The sequence below is a fragment of the Citrus sinensis genome, chromosome 1, assembly GCF_022201045.2.
Source record: "Citrus sinensis cultivar Valencia sweet orange chromosome 1, DVS_A1.0, whole genome shotgun sequence".
Taxonomy (NCBI): domain Eukaryota; kingdom Viridiplantae; phylum Streptophyta; class Magnoliopsida; order Sapindales; family Rutaceae; genus Citrus; species Citrus sinensis.
In genome coordinates this window covers 3,760,909-3,771,370 of record NC_068556.1, presented here as the reverse complement: position 1 = coordinate 3,771,370, position 10,462 = coordinate 3,760,909, and the positions used below count along the sequence as shown (strand labels likewise).

Genomic DNA, 10,462 nt, shown 5'->3' with positions numbered 1-10,462 from the left:
TGAAGCCTTTTTTTCTCAGGGTTTTTGAGAGCGTAACCGAAGGAAGCTGAGAGAGATTCTTTTTCCTGTGTCTGTATGTGGGAAGTGTTAGTATTTAAGACATGAGAAGAAAATAGTGAGGTTTATTTATAGACTGAAAAGTGTGGACGGGAAGAGAGAATTTCGGGCAGCGGCCCGGATTTTTCCAGTCTGTCTATTGGTTTATTGACAGCTATGTTTATTTGTGGGGCCCAGTTAATTATAATTTCACGCGACCGTTTAGGGTATCGAACGGCGAAGCGACGTCGTGTCGGTTCACGAGTGTGACTTACGCCGAGGAAATAATTGATTCTTTGGGATTGGGAAAAATTTGAGCAAAGTAAAATTACGGAAACAGCAGCGAATTATAATATCGCAGTCTGTGATAAACTTGATAACTATCTACTTTAATTGATAGGACATATAATAAGAACATTGTATTATTTAAAGGATTGAATAATTTAATTGATAAAAATCTCTTACCGCTAAGTTTGGAGATCCATTTGCACTCAAATTTGGTGGAGGAAAATTTTGATTTCAGTTGTGTTATGTTATTAACAAAAATTATTGTTCAAAAAATGCCTTTTTGTAGCTGCAATAAATGAGAAAATTTTAAAGTACTTTTTTTTTTTTTTTTTTTTATAAATTGAACGAAATCTTGGTGTGATTATTTTGTAAATTCTCGAGAACTTTTAACGTGGGTCGGACGATTCGTTGACGCGTGTTAATAATTTATTAATTTACGTGAGAGTCGGGGGGGGTGGGGTGGGGGATTTTGTGTATGAATGTATGATGAGTTCATTGAAGAGGCGAATGTTTAATGGTGGGATTGATGATTAGGGATCAGTGATGGTGCAGTTGATTCCGCTACAAAGATTTTTGTAAGCGCCCACAGACAGCCCACGTGGGATGCGGTGGTTCGACCATTAGGAGGAGGACGCGTGGAGACGTGCAAGGGCACGGGCTTTTTTAATATTCGAATTTTGAATTTGAATAATCGGATGTGGACCTGTGGACAGTATGAAATGATCGTGAATTTTGTGGGTTTCCAGAACTTTCCGTTTGGCGTGTGCGACTGTGTGTTCATTGGCAGGCACATGTAGGAGTGTTACGAAGTTTACTCGTTAAACGTATGCGGAAAGAAAATGGTTTAACTTTGGGTAAATGTTTAAAAAAGGAAATTTCAATCAACGCTTCTTCTTCTTCTTCTTTTTTTTTTTTTTATTCCATAAAAGAAGATCTTTAATTTCTGTAATTATATCATAATTGAGTCCAAGAAGATCTGGCTGCATTGTTGTAATTTTATTTAGTTAACCATATAAATTTGAGTCCCGAAGTTAAAAACTTAATTTTAATTTTAACTGCTCTTCCACCTTCTTTTTGTTTTTGTTTTTGTTTTTAAATGATCATGAAACACCTCTTCTCATTAATTAATGTAGAAAAAAAAAGGTTTCAACCACTCCTACGTATATTAGCATGATTTCTTTTTTAAATATTATTTGATTGGTATCATTGCAAAGTTAATTTAGATTCAGTAGTTTATTTTGGCTAAAACATCATATATTTAAGATGCATCATCAGAAAATTGATTTAGAGTCACCTAATTTTGAGCTCAAATATTATATATTTGCACTCACAATCATATAATTGGTTTAGATTTAATCTGTTTTAAGCTCAAATATGTAGCTATCACATAAATAATTTAGAATGTTACAATATTCTAAGGGCGTGGTCGGGTTAATTATAGTGCAGTTGTAGCCTCTACCAAAATCCGGGTTCGATTCTTAGAGATCAAGATTATGTTTAGGCTTGCCCACCTCCTCTTACTTTAAAAAAAAAAATTTAGAAGGTTACTAATATTTTTTTAATTATAAATATCAATATATATTGTAATGTAATATTCTTTTTTTTAAAAAAAAAAAAAAGGTCAGGTAGAATTGATCTCCCTCATACCAAATTTTGTAAAAAATAATTTAGGTTATGCTGATTCATAAGATGAAGGGGTCAGATAGTTTAGTTCAGCTGATAATTTTTGTTTTTTTTTTTTTGGTTGAAAAAAGAGATATGAGATTTAAAATCAGTTTAGGTGAGCAAGGACGGTTTTGGGTTGTCACCGAGCTAAATTAAAAAGGATTAATGAGATGAGACGAGTGGTTTGTTAAAAAGAATAGTGCCACATATTATAAAGTTTGTGTCAAAAAAATTCATCCTATAAAAGAAGAGACACTCCTAATAGGCATTAAAAAAAATACAATAAATCGTTTTAAAACATAACTGTGACTAGAACATCCCCTTGTGAAGATATATTTTTTATTTTTTTTTAAAAAAATTATTTAAATATCTCTAATGTTCATGCAACAAATACGATGAATAGTCACAAGGGCAGTCTAGAAAAAGGCATTTACAAATACACGGCGGGCCAACAAAGAATCATTCACCTTCTAATCCTTCGATGTCTGCTTGCAACTCAACTAAACTAACAGCATTCCAAAATCAGCAGGAAAACGATTTAAGAACTTATTTTGGAATGCTATTAGTTTTTAAGGATTAATGAGATGAGATGAGTGGTTTATTAAAAAGAGTAGTACCACCTACTGTAAAGTTTATGTCAAAAAAATCCATCCAATAAAAGAAGAGACACTCGTAATATGCATTAAAAAAAAACACACAATAAATCATTTTAAAACATAACGTGAATCAAACATCACCTTATGAAGATATATATATTTAAATATCTCAAATGTTCATGCAACAAATGCGATGAATAGTCACGAGGGCGGTCGAGAAAATGCGTTGACAATTACACGACCGGCCAACAAAAAAATCATTCTCCTTCTAATCCTTCAGTGTCTGCTTGCAACTCAACTAAACTGATAGCAATTAGCATACCAAAATAAGCCAAAAAAAAAAAAAAAAAAAAGATTTAAGAATCTTATTATTTTACTCGTTAATATTGCTAAGCATATGGCAGCCCTGGGCGGCTGTGGAGTGCAGCCTGGCGTTGGATTTGCTCACAGACAGGACCTGTAAGGCTGAAACAACACGGCAGCAACAAAGAAAGTAGTTTTATTTACGTAATACAATTTTTTATACCTTTATTTTTTATCTGCATGATTTAGTTCTTACACAGACGTGCTAACGAGAATCATCCAGTAGCTGGTGTCACTTGTCAACTACTCCTTAACTTAAAGAGCATATTTGGGATTGTCAAGTATTCCCAAATTAGTGATTATTTGAGAATTTGTTATCACATATGGTTGGTTCGAGTTATTCTATCAGACATATCACACCAATAATCATCAAATAAGTGAGAATCAAACAAAATTTGAAAGCAAATTCTCAAGTAATTGGTTAGATTGTATGAAAATTTGACTTTGTGAATATCAAGTAACCTCAGAATTAGAATGAATGTAATGTATACATTGGCATTTACTATTTACTAATCACCAATCATAGCTTTCTATTTGGCTCAATGGCTGAGTGCAAATCCAGATGAGCATGAAATTCAAATCAACTCAAAAACCGTTAGAGAAAACAAAATATCTTGGAAGTAGTTATCACTTCATTATTATCAGTAGGATGATAATGATCGAAGTTAAAAACGTCCAAAATTATTAAATTCATTTATCTAATCTGAATAATGGACACATATACCACGTTGGCTGTCGTTCCTCTGTACATACAAGAATCTCACTGTATCATCAAAGAGGCTAATCCTATGTAACAGTCCTCTCAATTCGTATTATGCAACACGTCTATCCGAAAAGCTCCTAATCATCTTTCTTCCTCGGCTATTACCATTCACTCAGAAGTCAACTCAAAAGGTAGACAAATTTATTTGTTAAAAGCCCAAAACTTTAGATGATATATTCATCAGAGGTTGTAAAGCACTCGGTGCAAATTTTCTTCCAAAGAGAAAGCAAACTGTAGAGGGCTGGTTATTGTATTTGCAATGCTGACCTCCATAAACTTTCTTGAAAAACTCCTCTGTTATGTCGGCTCTTCCGAATGTGGCTGGATGAGCACCACCTCTCGACCAATCAACCCAAGTGCTGCTTCTATTTGCCAAGAGATTTGGCATTTGAATAGATAGCATGGTGGGAAAATAGTGTTCGTCCACATAACAAGGTGGTCTACAGAATTCCGCGAATTTTGGATAATATGTAGTATCTTCCACAATGTTGACTGCAAGCCTTCGGTTGATTTCAAACCATTGGGATCCTTTGCGCCACTGGGTAATGTTCACCACAGGTGCCATGTTCGCATTGTAGCGTCCTCTCCCATATGGTCCAGGGTCATCAAATGAACCCATGAAACTATGTTTGGATTTCTTTATGTAATGGTAGATGAGGGAGAAATTATAAAGAGGAATGCAAGACTCAGAGACAAGAATGAACCATTCATTGGAGATATCAAGCAATGCATTAGCAAGGAGTCTTCTCTCAGCATCGCACATGCTCATTTTTCCCCATTCAGAGATCTGCAAAGGGAAGATACAGAAGACATTACAATCTCCTCTAAATTTTGGGAAATATTGTATTCAAAGCTATGTGCTAAAGTAAATAGAATAAGCAGATAAAGCATAACCATCAAAGGCTTTCAGAAGAATGCAAGACAGTTCCACTACCAAACACTTCACCTAGAACATGTAATGATAACATTTGGTAAAGGTAATCATAAAACCTGTTATTTTCCAGGATCAAAGGGTATCAAGTATCAATTTTACATTTGGGACAGGATTATGGTAGCTGCTTGTTGTTGAAATGGCACTGTAGCAGAGCTAACCAAATCAGATCTCCATTTCTTGGAGGATTTGTATCCTGTTCCAGTTACTACAAGGGGGCAACTCAAGAACATACATGTCTTCCTACTTGTCCAATACAAAAACGTAGGGAGAAAAAAAAAATCAAATAAAACGCACTTCGTCGAGCCAATATACATACAGACAGCTCAACCCTCCCCCTTGGTGTTTTGGGATCCAAAATTTTTCACCTCCACACGATATATGGCAGTGGTTACCAGCCTTAGATAAACTTACACTGTTGCAGTTCCCAACTTTCAAAATTCAACCCAAAAAATGACCGACTCTTATTGTTGATCATTCACTCAAACCCAGTTTTGCTGGTGAAAGTTATAATGTATGCCATCAAATTAATTAGAAAATGTTTGCCAAGTAACATTCAAGAATGCCACCATGTCATCTATGGATTGTCCGCTCCTGCTAGATTCCTCGCAATTTCTCATGGACTCCAATAATCCGTAAGGCAATCAGGGGAAAAAAAAAGGAGCAAAATTTTAACTTGGCTAAGCAAAAACAGAATATATTTAGTTTATAAACAGAATCTGTTAATCAGCATCTTCCTATTCAACAGAGTATTTATGGACTTTGATCGCGAATCACCATGCATATAAAAGTGATGATGCTAAATGGGAACACTACTTTCTACTTTCAAACACCAAGAGCCTACAGATGACTGAGAGGTCCTAAGAACTGAAGATTGTTAAACAAATTTCGGAAAGCTATGCAAGCATGCTAACACTATATAGATCCTCAAAAGAATAATTCACATTATAGGTAAAAAATAAAGTACTGCTCATCATCACTCAAGAGAAGAAGATCATAACTTACATCGTCATATAATCAATAGTACAACAAAGATGATCAGATGAAGTTTCCACCAGAATTGTAAATGAATAAATAAAACCTGCAATAGATAGATATAATGTCAGGCATACCTGACTTGGGATTTGTCTGTTGTAAAAAACTGATGAAGATGGAAACTTGTTCTCGAATGTTGGCAGAGAATGAACATAGATAGAATATAGCCCTTCATGCCCCTTGAAAAACTTCTCCCAAAGAGGTCCAAGAGGTAATGGCCCCTTCGTCAAGAACATAAATGCAATCTTTGGAACTCTCTTAAAGGGATACTCCTTCACTCGAGGCACAAATGAGGCCCTCCAAAAAAGCTCCTTATCACTCATTGTGTGCATTAAATTTGATGGAGGATTTATCCAATAATCCAAACCATTCGGTAGTTCAGGGCATGCCACAAAACTGGACTTAACCGTTGTCACAACACTCTGGACTCCAAACCGACGAACTGAGTATATACTAATCAACGAAAAGGCTATACACAGAGCCAGAAACAAACCAAATAACTGAAATAATCTCAGTGGCAAGGCCCTAAATTGATTTGTCTTGTTAACAACTGCAGGGTCTTTGCCTTCCTCTAGCGGAACAACCCTTGCTTGCATCTTTATAACTCTAAATCAAATCAAAATTTCACCTTCTGCGTCAGATCCAAATCAACATCCTAGCATCAAAAGCACTACTAAGCCTCAAAATACCAGCTAATTTATTCACCAGAGCTAGCAAAAAAAACAGCTTTTTTTAAATATTTGAAATTTGTGGAATTCAATATGTTTCAGCAAAACAACCCCACTTAGCAACAGTAACGAAATTAGATCTAGAGCTGACACTACAGTACTCAAAAAGCAAGTATTAACAGATATAGCACAATCATCAGCTTTCACAGCACATGGGTTTCTTGAATAAGAAGCTCTTAGCAAAAATCAAAAGTCCAGATCGGACTACTTGATAGTCTATAGATCAAACGAAACCATTAACGTGATTGGTGGGGTGATGAAAAACAGTACACGATGGTGAACGTTCAACATACCATGTAAATTTGTTGGGGCTATATGAGGAAACAAAGTTTGAAGCTTTAGCTCGAATTGCGCCACCAAAGAAGAGAAACAGAACGGTCAAATAAATGAACAAAGTTAGGCAAAGAAAATAAGAGGAGAAAAAGAGAAAAGTCCTTGGGACGCCCAAAGAGAGAGAGAAAAGGAGGTCCAAGAAAGTGGGGAATCAAGGAAATTTTGAGTGTGTGTGTATGTGTGTATATATATATATATATATGGGACTTTGAATTTGAGGAAATCACAGAATTGTAATTAGGTGAATTCTGAAATGTGGAGAATTCAAAGAATGTTTTTTGATTTAACACGTACAGTGGAAGTGTCTGCTTCGTCTTTTGTGGGTTAGCCGTCACCATGTGAGAGGCGGTTTTTGCAAGGTAATAATACGGCAATGTCTTGCTGTCATTTTGTAACGTTTTGGAAAACAAATTTACCCTGATTCATTTGCCTTGATAGATCCTTTTTTTTTTTTAACCTTTTTTTTTATAACTTGAAATAGAATGAAATTAGTCAAAATTTAAATTTGAATGATATGTAAATTTTTTTAAAATTTTTAAAAATAAATATTAAATTATTTGTTTTTTAATTTTAAAAAACTGACAGCCTATACTTTTACATTTTTACCCTTACTAAATTTAAATGTTGAATAAATAATATATTTTTAAAAGAACTTAAATATGATAATAACATTATCTTTTTTTAAAAAAAAGGATCATAACATTAGCTAAATCATCTTCAAGTGAATGATTTATAAAATTATTCACTTGGCATAGGGTTGTTCTAACTTAACCAAGGTTTTTGATTCGAATCTTGAAAATGCAGTTGCGTTAAATACTTATTGGAAGAGCTTTGACGCCCTAGTGGTTCTACCCAGCTCGAATTTAAATTAGCCGAGACCTAATGTAGTTTCGGATACCAAATAGTTTAATACACGAAAAATTTTTTTTTATAAAATTATAATATAAAAAGTTCTTTAAAATTATCACAAGTTCACAATGCTAGTGCGTAATATAAGAAAAAACTAACAAGATACTTGGGAAGTAAAAAAAAAAAGAAGAAAAAACTGAACAAAAATTCTACAAGAAAAGACTGTCAATGGAATCAATTATGGACTATCAAAGGCCATAAAGGAGATTCAAGAAATCCTTCACGTGAATGTTGTGTCTCATCATGAAAAGTATCTTGCCTTGCCATCTATGGTAGGGAAAAACAAAAGACAATTCTTCAAGTCGATCAAGCTTCGAGTGCTCAACAAATTAAAAGGATGGAAGGCCAGGCTCTTCTCAAGCGGTGGGAAGGAAGTATTGTTAAAGGCTGTCATTCAAGCCACTCCTGTTTATGCTATGGGTGTTTTCAAGTTGCCAAAATGCTTATGCGAGGACCTACAGCGTTGCATCACAAATTGTTGGTTGGCCAATTCTGATGACTCTAAATGCATTCACTGGCTTTCTTGGAAGAATCTTTGCAAGCCAAGGAAGGACGGGGGGCATGAGGTTTAGATATTTAGGTCCTGTTTGTGATTGAGGTATGCTGTTAAAAAAAATTATAGTTATATTATAAAAATTAATAATATGTAGTAAATATAAATTTTAAATAATAATTTTGATAAAATTATTAAAGATATAATAGATTTTATATTATACAAGTGAAAAATCATATCAATCTAATTTTTAACTTATAGCAGTTAGTATTTACTGAACACTTTAGTGCTGTAGCTTAACCTCAATCTCAAACGCGCTCTTAAGTTCCTTTAATTAAGCGCTCTTGGCCAAGCAATGTTGGGGAATACTACAAGCACCTGAGTCTCTTTTGGCCAAAGTTCTTAAAGCTAGGTACTTTTCCAACACAAACTTACTAAGTAGCAAAATCAAAAGCGGCTCATCTTTTGTATGGAAGAGTACTCTATGGGGCCGTGAAGCTATCAACACTGGCTCAAGATGGAGGGTTGGCGATGGCAGGAGCATATTTATTTATAGAGATAATTGGATGCCAAGTCCATTATCTTTTAAACCTATATCCCTGAAGACATGCATTGCCGAATGATTCTAAAGTTTCAGACCTGTTAATAAATGGTAACGAATGGAATGAGCAGCTAATAAAGTAATTCTTAAAAGGAGTCTCCTTGCCACGAGTCCCTACTAATGACATTTTAGTGTGGCATTATGAAAAAAAGGAGGATTTTACACAATTAAGAGTGGTTATCAAGTGTCCCTTATTCTCACTCATCCTAATTCCCCTTCAAGTTCATTTGGCTCCGCTAATTGGTGGTATCCCTCTTGGCTTTTAACCATTCCATCTAAAGTCAAGATCTTTTTTTGAAGAGCTCTACGCAATATACTCCCTACATCAAATAATCTTTTTCAACGAAGGGTAGTGGATTCCCCACATTGTCAACGATGTTATAGTGCTGTTGAGGACACCTTTCATGCGCTAGTTAGCTGTAAGTTTGCGATGAAGGTGTGGAAGTTGTCAACTATGGCTGCTCACGTCACAAATAGCCCTAATATGGATTTTGCATTTTTTTTGCTAAGAATTTGGAATCTTCGCTGTCAAAAGAGGACTACTCATCTTTTGTGATGATTGCATGGTCTATTTGGCACTCTAGGAACATAGCGCTCTATCAACATCAGATGATGGATCCACAAAATGTTCTTTGTGGCTGAAGCTGTTTTGAATTCGACACTGCTACTCGAGGCTCCCCAATTCAAGAGTTATCGGTCTGTCCAACCGAGACGGATGTTGGTTGGATTCCACCAGAGACTCATTGGTACAAAATGAACGTTGATGCAAACACTGACATCTCTAATGGAATTACAAGTTTGGGTGCAATAAAAAGAAATTCCAAGGGAGATTTCATGGCTTCCTCAGCTCGCAAGAAATCTTTTCTTGGTGACGTCGAGATTGCAGATGCTGAGGTTGTCCTACAATGCATCAAGCTGGCGACAGATTCAGGCTTCTCTCCCTTGATTGTCGAATCTGACTCGGCAAATGTTGTTCTTGTTGAAAAAATAGTATATCGATATGCTACTTCGATGGCACATTTTGAGTGGGTCTCACACAGCGAATGTGGAAAATCTTGTGAGGTTCGGATTCTACTCCATGAATACTTCAAAAGTGTATATTTATTTACTCAAAATGATGCTTGGGTGAATGACAAATTGTCTCTCAAAGTGCACTCTTGAAGTTGAAAATTTGAAAGGAAATAAAGTTTATCCCACAAGGGAAAACAAGTCAAGGGATTTGTGTTTATATATACACTTACCCATGCATGAGTAAGAATTATAAGGATAGAGGTTTTCTCCACATGTGCGTGCGCCGGGGGAGGGGGTGTTGCAAATTCTAGACTTATTTGGTTAAATTTGTGTGCGCCCATGCGTCCTGCGTACGCGAATATCAGTCCAAAATCACCCAAACTTGCATGTCAAACATGTTTGTATGCGAATGTCAGCCCAAAATCACCCAAGCTTGCATCTCAAACAAGTTTGTAGAAATTGTAATACAGTCGCCCATTAATTAGCGAAATTGACACTCTCTGTTATTAACGATCTTTGTTTGGTTGGAAGACCCTCTCGCAGACATTGTGGTACACATGTAAACTTTGTATTTGTCCAGCAAGGAAATGTTTTAAAAAAAATAAAAATTGTCGACTATCAAAGGAACCGATTCACTCTTAAACTTACAGTACACAATATTACATGCCAAATTATGACTAATTATGCCTAATGCATTAATATCCTTTCAC

General features: G+C 35.3%; 1 protein-coding gene across 3 annotated transcripts; it reads right to left on the bottom strand.

Annotated features, from left to right (window-relative positions):
• Positions 1–3,613: 3,613 nt before the first annotated feature.
• Positions 3,614–7,034, bottom strand: LOC102614541 (hypothetical protein). 3 transcript variants are annotated; one of them, XM_052439870.1, is made up of 3 exons: positions 6,699–7,034; positions 5,755–6,332; positions 3,614–4,498 (listed from the first exon to the last, which is right to left on the bottom strand). In XM_052439870.1, exons 2-3 carry the CDS (start codon positions 6,271–6,273, stop codon positions 3,860–3,862), a joined length of 1,158 nt encoding a protein of 385 aa, XP_052295830.1. In that variant the 5' UTR covers positions 6,274–6,332; positions 6,699–7,034; the 3' UTR covers positions 3,614–3,859. The 3 variants fall into 3 exon arrangements, with proteins under 3 accessions (XP_052295830.1, XP_006475973.1, XP_006475972.1); XM_006475910.4 differs by having other exon boundaries at positions 5,755–6,283; XM_006475909.4 differs by having other exon boundaries at positions 5,755–7,033.
• Between the last annotated feature and the right edge of the window lie 3,428 nt (positions 7,035–10,462).